The following is a 15319-nucleotide window of genomic DNA, read 5'->3' as shown; positions in this document are numbered from 1 at the left end:
AGCGGGAAACCAGGGTTATAATACCCTACCAGTGAATCCCAGTTCACTCCATTAACTCCTTCCTGTAGAATTTAGGGTCTGCGAATGAAGACAGAGAGCATGGGTTCAGGGGGAAAAAAAAAAATCAAAAATATACATCTGACAGAGGAGCTCAGTTTACGTCCATATTATGGTCCACAATTGCAGTTGCTGGGCACGCAGCTGCATTGGTTGGTGGCCTATCATCTCTAGTCTAACAGCTTAGTGGAATGTTTTCACCGTCAAATAAAAATGGCTCTCATGGCACATCTTAAGGGACCAGATTGGTTAGATGAACTGCTTTGGGTACTTTTAGGTACCCGTACTGCATCAAAGGAAGATCTAGCTACGTCCTCCGCAGAATTGGTTTATAGAGACCCCTAACGGTCTCAGGGGATTTCTCTCCAAGAATTTCACAGCTCAGAACTCAGACACTTAAAGGAGAAAGTGGGTACACTGATGCCTAGCCCGGCAACCCACGCATGGGTCTACGACTTCATATATTCTGCCTGAACTCAAGGACTGACTTTATGTATTCCTGCATAGGGATGCGCACAGGACCCCATAGCAATAGTCATATGAAGGTCCTTTCAAGGTGGTACGGAATGAAGGCTCCACGCTTATTATAGACATTGGCGGCAGGTAAGAAACTGTTTTGGAAGAACACCTTAATCCAACACATGTGGACCTAGATCAGCCGGTCAGTACAGGTGGCATGTCTTGGCACAGGAGGTATCCGCTGGCCCATTCTAGCCATATAGGTGAGACTGAAGTGTCACCTCTGAACTCCAGTTCTTGGGGAGGGTAGGGGTGTTATGTGGTGAATCGCACCACTCAAACCGGTGTCCGTAGTTGTGGACTCCCGCAGATCAGGAGTTCCTGGTGGTCGCGTGACTTCAGAGGTCGGGTGATTGTGATAGTGCGCCAAATGTAAATATTTAAACTCCTGCGAAGATTCCATTAAACGGTTCTGTTGGTTCAGCTCACAGACAACTTCTGTTGTCCTTTATTCACTGCACCTCTCGCAACAATACCATATATTAAAAACTTGCACTTCATTGACCATGTTTGCATTTCGATTTTGCAATGCTGCTAGGAGCAATTTCACCTCGGTACCAACACCCAATGACCAACAAGTCAGAACCGTGACCCGATCTGAATCCAGTTTTGATGCTTTTTACTTCACTTTGCTTCTGAAGTCACATATGTTAACTAACAAAGCTTCACCAACACCTTCATTACTACATCCTTTTTAGCATTATAAATAAATCCTAGACCAAATTAAAACATTTCTAAAGAGAATACCATATGCCATGATTAAAAGGAAAATGCACAAATGTCAAGAAAATGCAAAATGATGGCACTGATTATGAAAATCAACATTTTTAATATGCATTGCTCATTTCAATAATTTTTAAATAAACATCTGGTTAGAATTAAATTATCCTTTATACATCTCCATTAAGATATACTCACCAACATAGGAAAATAAGCCATTTTTTTGAAACATATTTTTCATTTGCCTTACAAACCATTGTGAAAAGCCAGTCTAGATGAGTTTGTGCAAGTCATCTTACAGACACAGCCAGGATCCACCAGATCGCCTGGTCTGCTCGTTTAAACCAAACTGTCCCTGGAATCTCAAAGTCAACCAAAGCATAAAGCCTGCTCGACAATGCTAATTCCTTGATTATGGCACTCAGTGAAGTTCCAGAAAGGATGAAATTCCTTTTCCGATCTTAACTGGGAGATGTTCAGAAACAATTGACGGAAGTGAACTGCTGAGCTAGTTCAATCTGCATCATGCTCCCACACAGACTGTGTGACTCCTGCTTTGAGGGGGGGTGGGGGGGGGGGGGGGGAGAAAACAACTCTGCAGCGCCAAAAAACGACTTCATATTTGATTTGACACAAACACTTCTTTGTGGCTATAGCTCTATTTGAGACATCCAAATAATCCTCAAGCCAAGAAGCAAATCTTGAATGAAGTTCAAAAAAAATGAGTGCCTGAAGTTCAAAAGCTAAAATCTCACAATAGTACTACAAATTTAAGGGAAAAGTGAAAAATCCAAAAGAATTCCACATAAAAAGTGTTTTTTTTAGATCAGTGCATTTGTAATTTTGCTGAGTTCCTGAACCCAAAGATTCTCTGTCTTGCTAGGATGATGTTATTCAATATAGATCAGTGGTTCTCAACCTATTTCTTTCCACTCACGTACCACTTTAACTCATCTCTATGTCATCGTAGCTCTGTGATTAGCAAGGGATTGCTTAAGGTGGCATGTGAGCAGGAAGGGAAGGTTGAGAATCACTGCTCTAGACCCAATTGTTACTGAAATATTTCGCTTGAGAAAAATGGTCATTGGCCAATTTCCTTTGGAGTTATGAAACCGTGCACATAACAAGTCAACAGTGGTTTTCAAACTTTTTCTTTCCACCCACACACCACCTTAAGCAATCCTTTACTAATCATAGAGCACCCATGCCATAGTGAATACTTAAAGTGGTATGTGAGTGGAAAGAAAAAGGTTGAGATCCATTGCTGTAGCTAGAGCTTGGTGTCTGTGTCCTTTGCCAGTCAGAGGGGATCCCTCTTCGTTGTGTCAAAGCTGGCCATTCAAATTTGGTCAAGGAAAAAATGTCAAATGACCTTAGTCTTCAAATTGTACACAGAAGTGATTGGGTCCAGCAGACCAACATGAAGCTAAATATTCAACAGAAAGTCTCAGTAATGCCATTCTCTCACAAAGTGATGGGAATTAGTGATCTGAATGCAATACCTCGAAGGACCATAAAGATGTGCTTGCAGGGCCCTTAACTACAAGGTGTTTATTATTAGAAGGAAAAGAAAGCTGTCATCAGCTAGCACTTGTGGAAAGATTACAAAAAAGTTTCCAGGCCAATGACTCTGGTGTGCCACTGGCTTAAAACATTAAAATTGTTCTTCTCTCCACAGATGCAGAGTGTTTCCAGCTTTTTGGCTTATTTTTATTTTGCATTTCCGACATCTGCAGTGTTTTCTTGTTATATTAATGATATTCTGGCTGATGTTTTGTTTAAAAATCAGCTATAATTGCTGACGTACAAGGCTCTTCATTGCAGACAATTTATAAAAAATGAAAAAGATGGTGCTTGATAAAAATGACAAGAAAACGTTTCACAAAATTAAAACACGACGGGTCTGACAGGACTAGAGATGCAGGAAGAGTGCTCCTGATGTTAGGAAATCCAGTGTAAGGCGGGGTCATAGTCTAAGGATTAAAAAAGCTATTTAGGACTGAGGAGAGGAGAAACTTTTTCAAAATTGTGAAACTCCCTTCATTAAAAGTAGAGAATAGTAAATTTGATTTATTCAAATGAGTTTAATAGCTCAAGGGGTATGGAGAGAAAGGATTAGGGTACTGAGGTGACATGATCAGCCATGATTGTATTGTATGCTGGCACAGACGCGAAGAGCTGAATGAACTAGTTTGTATAATTCCATGAAAACTGCACTAAATTTAACTTGAGGAAACTAAACCCAAACAAAGTGTTTTGAAAGTTGGGAGGTTCTTGCTTTTCCGTGGAGTGAGGGACTGAAACAATGTCACCCCTTAAATTTGATCAATATTTACAGTGCAAACACTGCAGCACGGGTGAAACCACATATCATTCACACAGCTGTCAGGATGGCTTCACTTTATAAACATGGATGGCCAAGTGGAAAGCATCAACTTTAATCGAGGCAGGACAATCGATTAAAACAAGTCAAAATAGAGGGAGAAAGCAAATGACCCTATTTGCTGTTTTATTTCTTCAAAGAAATGAAAACTAGACAATGTTAATATCCAGCATTTTATTACCCTATTTGGAAAAGAAAATGCTTAAAGAGCAGCAGAAGGTTTGTAGACATTTCCCAAAAGGCAGTTACAGTCACAAAGTGTGCACAAAGTTTGCTCCAGGCACTAAAGCGATTCTGTTGTATTAATTTCACACTGAACTTAAACCTTTAGACTCTTTGTCCCAATACAATTTAACATTGATAAATTTTCATGGCTTAAGAAAAGTACAGAAAGGTTACTGAAGTGCATTTCCTATTGTGATTGAAAAGAAACCACACATCAGATAAATCACACTGGCAGAGAGTTGTTCTCAGACACACCAGTTTAGTCATCCTCCTTTTGCACTCCAGTGGACACATTACCACCATTTGCCAGCTGGAACATTTTTGCCTTCTGCTCTATCACGAAGGGCTGCTCCAGCCAAGGAACTTCCTGTTCATGTGCTGCCCCTAATGCATTCAGCACATGGTGTGCAGACACTCAAAGTCCCAAGGAGCTCGCAAAAATCTACAATAAACTTTGAGTAGGTCTTTTTAAAAAAAAACTTATGAACAAACTGCTGCTGGAATAACCCTGCATGAACCACACACAGATGTATTCAACAATGAAACTAGATTAAAAAAAATCCATACTAATAGATGCCATTCCAGTGGCTTAAAAATTGCACAACTTTCCACAGAGGGACCAGGTAACCATTGTGCAGCAAACTTGATTGGACAAAGTCAAATAACAAGGACAGTTTCACAAAGATGAAGGTTTAGCACATGCTCAGGAATGTTCTCTGGAAAATCTCCATCCAAAGCTCGCAGAGCAACAAGCATCTTGGGGAGGTACCTGGTACTAAACCCAAAGGGTTCAGGCTAGGAACGTTGCGGCCTTTTACTCCCTATCCTATGGATGTTGCATGACCTGCTGAGTTTCGTGGACTGCATTAGGAAATACCGAGATGAGTGCAGAAGGATGTCGTAAGTTGACAGACACCCTTCCTGCACCCTACAATTTTTACTTCATACTAAATGCATCATACATCATTCACAAGAAGAAATAAAACTGCTTCCCTTACCCTCACCTTAACTGTTAGGCTAGTGTATCCGAGGATGATGTGCATACTGCCTTCAGGAGAGTGAATCAGAGGGAAGCATTCAGACCAATTGGAGTACCCGGCCGAGTATTAAAAATCTGTGCTGACCAACTTACTAATGTATTCATGGATATCTTCAAGATCTCACTCTGGCAGGGCGTGGTACCCATCTGCTTCAAACAGGCATCAATCATGCCGGTGCCCGAGATGAGGCTTTAATGACTATTGAACAGTAATGAAGTACTTTGAAGCATATCAGCTATTGTCTAAGCAGAGATATGGAAACGTTTCAGTTCGCCTATTGTACCAACAGGTCTACAACAGATGCCATCTCACTAGCTCGACACAAAGCCTGGAACACTTGGACAGCAAAGATGTATACATCAGGATATTCTATTGACTACAGATTGATATTTATCATCATCCTCCCTCAAAACTGATGAGCAAACTCCAAGGCCTGGGACTCAACACCCCACTGTGTAATTGGATCATGAAATACCTCATCTCTAGATGACAATCAGAGAGGATAGGCAAGAACTTCTCCTCCACAATCTTATCAGTACTGGACCACCACAGGCCTGCATTCTTAGCCCCCTGCTCTACTCACTTTGCACCTATGATTGTGTCGTTCAGTACAACAATAACACCATCTACAAGTTTGCCGGTGTTACCATGATAGTGGGTTGTAGAAAGGAAGGGGATGAGTCAGCATGTAGGAGGGAAATCGAAAACTTGGCTGAATGGTGCACCGACAACAACCTTGCACTCAATGTCATCAAAACTAAGGAGCTGATTATTGACTTCAGGAAGGGAAAACCAGAGGTATACAATCCAGTGATCATTGGGGAAAATCAGAGGTGGAAAGGGTGAGCAAATTTAACTTCTTGGAAGGCACTATCCTGCAGGATCTTTCCTGGACCCAACACATTAATGGCATCATGAAGAAAGCATATTGGCACCTCTACTTCCTCAGGGGTTTGCAGAGGTTTGGTATGACACCAGAAACAGTGGCACATTTCTTCAGATGTGTTGTGGAAAATGTGCCCGGAATGGGGACACCAATACCCATGAGTATAAAGCCCTCCAAAAGGTAAGGGACACAGCCCAGGTCATCACAGGCAAAACCCTCAAAGCTATCAAGAACATCTACAGGGTGAACACTGCTGTAAAAGAGCAGCAGCAATCATGAAGGATCCACACCATGCACATATGCTCTGTTCTCTCTGGTGCCATCGGGAAAAATACATAGGTGCCACAACACGCACCACCAGGTTCAGGAACAGCTGCTACCCTTCCACTATTGGACCTCAACAACAAACTCAATCAGGGACTCATTTAAGGAGTCTTACTTGTGCACTTTGAGCATTTTATTTTCTCCATATTGCGCAGTTTGTTTACATTCTTTATCTGTACATTGTGTACAGTTTATTTTTTGCACTCCCAATTAGTGGTAATTCTGCCGTGCCCGCACGAAAAAGGAGTCTCAGGGTTGTATGTGATCTCATGTAAATTTTCTGACAATAAATCTGAATCTTTCAACAAAGATGACACGTGACCCAGTAACAAATTCAAAATATACACCCTGAGGCTTAGGTGCATTATCTATGGTATTTCTATGGTTCCTTCCTTCCTGAGTACTGGATCATTGGATGCACCGAGTCTTGTGGAGGAAACATCAAACAGAAAATTCATCATGAATGATTGCATGAAACCAAGGAAAGTCTGCACAGAGCTTTTGGCGACTGGAACCACAAGGAAATGTTTCTATTCAAGTGGAAGCTTTGAAAGCACAGCATGCTTCTTCCTAAGAACAGCATGTTAACACCTTTCGCTCAGTCCACTGCAACAAAGCTCTCTGAGTGGCAAGTCACTTCCATTTTACATCTCATCCCTATGCTGACATGCCTGGCCATGACCTTGTGCACTAGCTCGCTGAGGTGACCTGTAAATTGGAGGAACAACACCTCCTATTCCCATCTTGGTACTCTCCAACCAGATGGCATCAATATTGACCTCCCATTTCCAATAACCCTGTTCTCTTATTTTCCTTTCCTCTCTCATTATCCTTCATCCCTTTGACTCCTTTCCTTCTCTTTCCCCTGCCCTTCCTCTTCTTTCCTCCACCTCCCACCTTCTTCCCTCCCATCAAAGAGAATCTTTGTCAGTCCTCTGCCCCCTGCACCTATCACTTCAGCTTCTTTCTTCACCCTCCCACCAGCATTCACCCATCACCCAGCCTGTGCTCCTTCCTTTCCTCCAGCCCCACCTTCTTATTTAGGCATTGGCATCCCTGACAGGCTGAGGCTCGAACCATCGACTACCTATTGCTTTCTATTGCGACCTGCTGAGTTCCTCCAGCAATTTTCTGTGTTGGTAACCTAGTTTTGTTGATTGCAAATTTCTTTGGAATTTACAAAAGATGCCAGATAAAGTTCTGCCTTTTCTTTTTAATGACACATTTCATAGTGTATAGGCTCTGGTCATGAAACATCTTCAAATTTCAACTAAAGCAACCTTGCCAATTTCCCTCCCAATACATCTATAGATCACAGTGAAATGTGCTCGTCTTCCAGCACTTAGTAATCCAAAGACAAATGAGCATCAAACTGAAGGTTAATGAGCATCAGACTGAAGATTAATGAGCATCAGACTGAAGATTAATGAACATCAGACTGAAGATTAATGAGCATCAGACTGAAGATTAATGAGCATCAGACTGAAGATTAATGAGCATCAGACTGAAGATTGGTGAGCATCAGACTGAAGATTAATGAGCATCAGACTGAAGATTAGTGAGCATCAGACCGAAGATTAGTGAGCATCAGACCGAAGATTATTGAGCATCAGACCGAAGATTAATGAGCATCAGACCGAAGATTGGTGAGCATCAGACCGAAGATTGGTGAGCATCAGACCGAAGATTAATGAGCATCAGACTGAAGATTAATGAGCATCAGACTGAAGATTAATGAGCATCAGACTGAAGATTAATGAGCATCAGACTGAAGATTAATCAGCATCAGACTGAAGATTAATGAGCATCAGACTGAAGATTAATGAGCATCAGACTGAAGATTAATGAGCATCAGACTGAAGATTATTGAGCATCAGACTGAAGATTAATGAGCATCAGACTGAAGATTGGTGAGCATCAGACTGAAGATTGGTGAGCATCAGACTAAAGATTAATGAGCATCAGACTGAAGATTAATGAGCATCAGACTGAAGATTAATGAGCATCAGACTGAAGATTAATGAGCATCAGACTGAAGATTAATGAGCATCAGACTGAAGATTAATGAGCATCAGACTGAAGATTAATGAGCATCAGACTGAAGATTAATGAGCATCAGACTGAAGATTAATGAGCATCAGACTGAAGATTAATGAGCATCAGACTGAAGATTAATGAGCATCAGACTGAAGATTAATGCTTTCATTCAATCTCAATGTTCTGTGTCAATGATGATCCAGAAGAAATTGTGAAAACAATCAAGAAGTCCTCTTCCTCATTCAGGAGTAGATGCCATTCACTTGGAAAAGAAACACATGCATAGCAAAAGTGCCAGCAGTAGGAAAATATTTGAAAGCAACCACTGAACAGTCTACATAGATTGGACTGATAAAAACAGAAGCAAATCACTTTTTCCAGTCCAAGGAGAACACATTTTAAAAACATAAGCCTAGAAGGGTACTTTGGACAAAGCATTAACGGGCACATAGGTTCTATTTGAAACAACAATGTTCAATTTAATTTTAAATCCCATGTGCACAAGTACCGCAAGTAGTTGATGTAGAACATGTGGACTTCAGTGAGGAGGGGGTTTTGTTCCAGACTCCAACCACCCTCTGAGTGAGGGATTGCCAAGTGTATGGTAGAAGAAAGCACCCTCAACATTTCAAAAGTATCTGACCCCATTTAACAGCACTTTTGTTGCCAAGACAAAGGCAGTTGCATTTTAAGCGGAGATACATGGAATGAGCATGGATAGATAATTGAGAATCTGCTGCAACATATTTTAGTACCACACAACTATGACAAACGAGTGTGTGTAACTGCAATTCTGGCTTTGTTCACAATTGAAATTTATTGTCAGAGTAGATATATGACATGCAGCCCTGAGATTGTTGTTCCTGTAGGTCATGCAGAATTTCTAATTACTAGTATTTAAACAGTACTCAAGAAAAAAAGTACAAAAAAGTAAAACTGTTGTGCAAATCAATGAATGATGAATCAAGTAAGAGACTTCAAATAGGTCTCTGAATGAGTCTGTTGTTTAGGAGTCTGATGTTTGAGGGGTAGCATTCCGGAACCTGGAGGTAGGAGTCTTTTTGCGCCTCTATGTCTTTCCTGATGGCAGCAGTGAGAACAGAACATGACCTGGGTTACATTGATCCTTGCTTTAATGACTTCTGCTGCTGCAGATGCTGTTCTGGGGTGGCCTCAATGGTAGGTAAAGTTCTGTCTGTGATGAACTTGGCTGCGTCCATTACCTCTTGCAGGGCTTTCTGTTTAGAGGTATGGGTGTCCCGAAATCAGAATCAGACTTTATTGTCGTGAACATTTATTGTCATTGTGTTGTGGCAGCATTACCGTGCAGTTATTGCTATAAATGACATTTCAAAAATATATATAAAGAGTGCAGGAAAATAAGAGAATGTGAGGAGCAGCTGCGATGCATTGTCCTTTCAGAAATCTGATGACAGAGGGGAAGAAGCTGTCCTTGTGCTACTGGGTGCTGATCGTTAGGCTCCTGTACCTTCTTCCCAATGGTAGCAGTAGGACGAGGGCATGGCCTGGGTGGTAGGAGTCCTTGAGGATAGAGGATGCTTTCTTAAACTGCCTCTTGTAGATGTCCTCGATGGAGTGAAGATTGATACCAGTAATGGCACTGTTCACAACTCTTTGTAGTTTTTTCCTGTCCTGTACATTAGCATCTCCATACCAGATAGTGATGCAACCAGACAGAATGCTCTCATGATACACGTAGAAATTTTCAAGTGATAATGGTAACATACAAAATCTCCTCAAACATCTCAAGGATGCCTTCTTTGGGAGGCCCCAGGAGAGATCTTCAGAGATATTGACACCCAGGAAATTGAAGTTCTTGATCCTCTCTACCAGTGACCCCTCGATGATGACTGGCTTGTGTTCTCCCAATTTCCTCATGAAGTCCACAATCAGGTCTTTGGTTGTGTTAACATTGAGTGCTTGTTGTGACACCACTCAACTAGCTGATACAACTGCCTTCTGTATCCTTCTGTATCCTTCCTCATTGCCATCTGTGATTCTGCTGACGACCGTGGTGTCATCAGGAAATTTGTAGATGGCATTTGAATTGTGCCTGGTCACACAGTTTTGAGAGTAGAGTTAGTAGATCAGTGGGCTAATCACACCTTAAGGTGCGCCTGCGTTGATTATCAGTGAGGAGGAGAGGTTGTTTCCGATTTGTACTGACTGTGGTCTTCCGATATGGAAGTCAAAGAGCTTGTTGACCAGGTCTGAGGGAATGATTGATGGTGTTGAAGGCTGAGATGATGAAGAGTAGCCAGATATATGCTGTTGTCAAGATGATCCAGAGCTAAGTGGAGACCCAGTGATATTGCATCTGCTGTGGAGGTTTGTGAAGGTAGGGCAATTGCAGTGGGTCCAGATATTTACTTACAGTAGGTATGAATTAATTCTGGCCTTGACCAACCTCTCAAAGCATTTCATCAAAATAGATGTGAGTGCTACTGGGCAAACATTCATTGAGACAGCTCACTCTGCTCTTCTTGGGCTCTGTGTGATTGATACCCTTTTGAAGCAGGTGGAAACCTCTGACTGGAGCAGAGATATATCTGAACACTCCAGCTAGTTCGATGGCACAGATTTTCAGAACCCTTCCATGCACTACATCAGGGCCTGACACCCTGATGCAGCTGGTAAGCACACGACACACTTGTAGAAATTTGCCAAGTTTTCCAACAACACACCAAACCTCTGCAAACACCTGAGGAAGTAGAGTTGTATGCACACAAAACAGTTACGTTTTAGAGCTCAACAATTAGGGAAGTGGTGGTGGGATCTAAAAGAGAAATAGGTGTCATATTTTATGAGACTGATGACTTGGTGTCAAGGTCACAGCATTTGGTCAGCACAACCCAAATCAGAACAATGTATTATTTCAAGCACAAGGTCAAGGAAAACAGGAATAAGGATTAGTGGGGTATGGATGACGATAACACAACATCCCAGGAAGAACAGGGAGAGTTATTCCTAAACTTTCAGTGATGGTCACACAGAGTGCAATTCAGCGAGGAATTGGTTGCAAGGCTGAAGACACTATCTATCCAGACCAGCCTGGAAGAGTGGGGGGCACGTGGGTAGGGGGATGAGGGTGAAGGGAGAAGAAAAAGGGAATTTGATCTGAAGTGGCCAACCTTGTGGTTTGCAGATGGAGTTAAAAATCTACTTGTCAAAAAGGAAGAGAAAAATAGTTTAAATCTATTTGAAAGCAATAAATCTACATTCCTTTTAACAGGTTTAATTTTGAATTTGCATCTCAATAGAGATCCCCTTCTCAACTCAGATAAAGGCAAAATCTAATTTTACATATTGAGAAGTAGATCATTTTAGAATGGGTTATTGGCCTTTATGGCAAATGCCTATAATATTTGAAAGACATCAAATAATGCAACAGATTTTTGTATTTTGTAGTTGGTGCCAAACCAATATATCGGAACCAACGAGCCATTATCTAGGTCATTTATCATCGACACAGCCAGCAGAGTAGAGAGGATTTCAGGTTATTAGCAGTCTGTTTACCAGATGGTCCATGAAATAGTAACTACCAGCAGTATTTTGGCTTTTGCATGAAATTCCTAAAGGCTTAGTCAAGTCAACCAGGATTGAAATCATATTAAACTCTACATTTTGAATACATATACTTTTAAAGCCAAAAAAAAATCTCTCTTGATATTCTGGCACACTACTTTCCAAGCAGGAAAGGATTGAAGACTCACAGATGTCACTCAGACTAATGGAGTTTCTAAACTGGTTTCCATTACTCAAGGTCAAAAATCACACTTCCCCACTAACCAAGGTTGATTGCCTTCTAGATAAATTATATACCATATAGTGTGGTGGAAACAAAAAGACCCATGTCATTATGGAGCTCAGACTATTATTGCACAAACCAGCTCCAATGAACCCAGTGGACATTTCCTACCCATTGATGTGTTCATAAATTTATGAGTTCCAAGTAAACTTTCATTAGTTTCCGTGGTATATTAATAATAGATTGGATGCCTGGCTTTGGGAATGCAAAGAGATTCTCTAACTGAGAGCACTTCAAAGTCAAGCGTTGGTGTAACTGAAGAGTAACCACATTGGCTAAGTAGTATCATCCTATGATCCAATGCGCTGGGTAGGTCATGTCTCCAGAATGGAGGACCATTGCCTTCCCAAGATCGTGTTATATGGCGAGCTCTCCACTGGCCACCGAGACAGAGGTGCACCAAAGAAGAGGTACAAGGACTGCCTAAAAAAATCTCTTGGTGCCTGCCACATTGACCACCACCAGTGGGCTGATATCGCCTCAAACCGTGCATCTTGGCGCCTCACAGTTCGGCGGGCAGCAACCTCCTTTGAAGAAGACCGCAGAGCCCACCTCACTGACAAAAGACAAAGGAGGAAAAACCCAACACCCAACCCCAACCAACCAATTTTCCCTTGCAACCACTGCAACCGTGCCTGCCTGTCCCGCATCGGATTTGTCAGCCACAAACGAGCCTGCAGCTGACATGGACATTACCCCTCCATTAATCTTTGTCCGCGAAGCCAAGCCAAAGAAGAAGACTTTCCTTGAATTAAATTCTTACAATACTTTTGATAATCAGACAGAACTATGCTGCAGAATAAACTGCAAGGAGTTTTAGTAATCAACCTAAGATTAGCTTTTATAATTGTACATCACAACATTCTTCAAAGGAAAATTTTCTCATTAAACCCACAACTTTTTTTCTTCAATCTCTTAACTCACCAAGCAATCCAAAAGGAGACGGCCTTCAGAATCTCAAAACCAAGATTGGGAAAAATAATAAATGAAATTTTGAATTTGGAAGTGAGATCTTTAATTACGCAAGCAATCAATGTTTTCAAACTGGCCAATTGTAATATTTTAAAAACATTACTCACTCACAAACAATGCAACAATTCATGATTTTAATGTTAAAATATGCATTAAAAACACTTCATTTTTTGACAATGCTAAATATATTTAAATAACCTAACAAAAGCATTGCATATGCTATCACCATACGTACAAAAGAGTTGCATCCACACAACAACCCATTGCCATGCAACCCAATTTTCCCATTCACTGTATCGACAACCAAAGATGCCACACCATAACAATGAAACAACTCAGCAGGAGGAGAGACTCACATTTTGGGAAGAACTTGTCTATTACAGTTTTGTACTGAACACCAAATTGGAACAAAATTCATATTGTAAATGAAATAAAACCATCAAACACTACAACACAGAAAACAGGCCATTCAGCCCTTCTGGTCTGTGCTGAAGTTAAAATTAAGGAGCAAATCACTGATCTCCGGGTTATAGGTAAGCATACACAGAACTTTCCTTTTCACCTTCAATGTAGGTCAGTGTTCTAATATTGTATTTTTTTCCCATTAATATGGATCACAAATGTATTTCTTAAAGCTCAGCTGATAACATTCTGAGCATCACTCCTGAATTTTTGGAGTTCCAATCATAGTACGTGTTTTGGTGGTGAATATGTTAAATACAAATTGCTTTTTTAAATATTTTATTTAAGTATTTTAAAACCACATCTACAATTATTAAATAAATAAATTGAAAGCACAATACATATGTGGTATGTATGTATATAAATAAATAGATAAAGATGTGCCCTAATTCTTCCCTCCTACCCACCCTTACATAAGAAAAAAAAGAAAGAAGAAAGTAAGGAGAATGCCAAAAAAAGGAGAAAAACAACATATCTGATTACACATAATACTGGAGCTAAGGGTTACCAGTGTGGCAAGTTTTCAGAGTCCTTCAAATTTTCAAACCAACACATTGTAAGTATGGGCTTCATATTTTAAAAAAAGGATATTTATTACATAAATTATGTTATCTTTTCAAGTGGAATACAAAACCACAATTCTGTGTGCCATCTCTCCATTCCTAAATCTGTATTTGATTTCCAAGTAATGGCTATGCACTTTCTAGAAACTGCTAAAGCTAATCATAAAATTTCAATTTGATACATAGTTAATTTTAATTTAAAACTAATCACTTTACTACCACCCAAGTTTAGTACAAATTGTTGAAGTAATTGCACTGCATTTGTCTTGTGTCCAGCTTCATATTTTGCACTGTCATTTTTGGGGATGGCACATTATACATTTCAGCTTATGAATTCTCCTCCTGATGCTCTGCAAACAGAGGTTGTGAGAGTTGGTATTAAAAATGGCAATAGTAATTGGCTATTGTAATTCAAAGTAAACCCAGGATTTCCAATTTCTAATCAGACAGATTCTGGAGATGTCACCACATGCCTGTAAGGGCCATATTAAATTCTTCTCTCAACTCCCACCAATAACTTCAAATCTTGCTCACTTTAAAACTAATAAAGATTCAAGGAAATGGTGTCAGAGTGGCACAGCATGTAACACATGGCCAACCATGTGCATGCTGACTTCTTTTGCCTATTGATACTAATTGCTTCTGTTGGCATTAAGGCAGTATCCATCGCTACATGACCTATTTAAAAGTCAATGTTTAAATGTATTTCAACATTCATTGGCTGCATTAGATTCCCTTTGGCAGAGTTTTTCCAACATCCACCACTGATAAACTTGCCATTCAAATCCCCCACAATTTACTTCTCACACCTTGAACTATTGGCCTTTATTTTGTTGGCCCTATTGGAGAGGAAAGGTTCTGACCACCTATCCTCTGTTGTAATCAGGTTGGAATTAGAGAAGGCGGACAATTCTGGGAAAATCATTTATTTTGGTAGCTTCAGGATGGATTAATAGAAATCAGACACCTTCTGCATATGATTACATTCAGCATTACATCTCTCATTATCTCTTTGGTAGATTTTTTCGCTGATGGTGGTTTGATGTCTTTTGAACAACTTTCTACCAAATATAATTTACCATACATGCATTTTTTTTAAGATATCTGCAGAATAAAAAATTCCTGAATACAGTAGTGACTAATTATCTAGCATTATTGATCTGTACTGGGACCCCAGCTGTTCACAATTTACATTAATGATCTGGATGAGGGGATTGGATGTAATATCTCCAAATTTGCAGATGACACTAAGCTAGGAGGGGTTGTGTGCACGGAAGAGGGGGGTCAGGAAGCTCCAGTGTG

The 15319-nt window shown here is 40.5% G+C and overlaps 1 protein-coding gene across 6 annotated transcripts in view; it reads right to left on the bottom strand.

The window, feature by feature from the left end:
* Positions 1–15319, bottom strand: part of rgl1 (ral guanine nucleotide dissociation stimulator-like 1) — a 301930-nt gene that overhangs the window by 194536 nt on the left and 92075 nt on the right. Inside the window, exon 1 of one of the 6 annotated variants that reach the window (XM_069937506.1) lies at positions 1495–1715. The exons of the other annotated variants lie outside the window; for them this stretch is intronic. Coding sequence (XP_069793607.1) covers positions 1495–1515 — 21 coding nt within the window. The 5' untranslated portion in view covers positions 1516–1715. Of the gene's footprint in view, positions 1–1494; positions 1716–15319 lie in introns of those variants that run through there. 6 annotated transcript variants of the gene reach the window in all.

The sequence above is a fragment of the Narcine bancroftii genome, chromosome 5 (assembly GCF_036971445.1).
Source record: "Narcine bancroftii isolate sNarBan1 chromosome 5, sNarBan1.hap1, whole genome shotgun sequence".
Taxonomy (NCBI): Eukaryota; Metazoa; Chordata; class Chondrichthyes; order Torpediniformes; family Narcinidae; genus Narcine; species Narcine bancroftii.
This window is presented reverse-complemented; position numbering and strand designations above follow the sequence as displayed.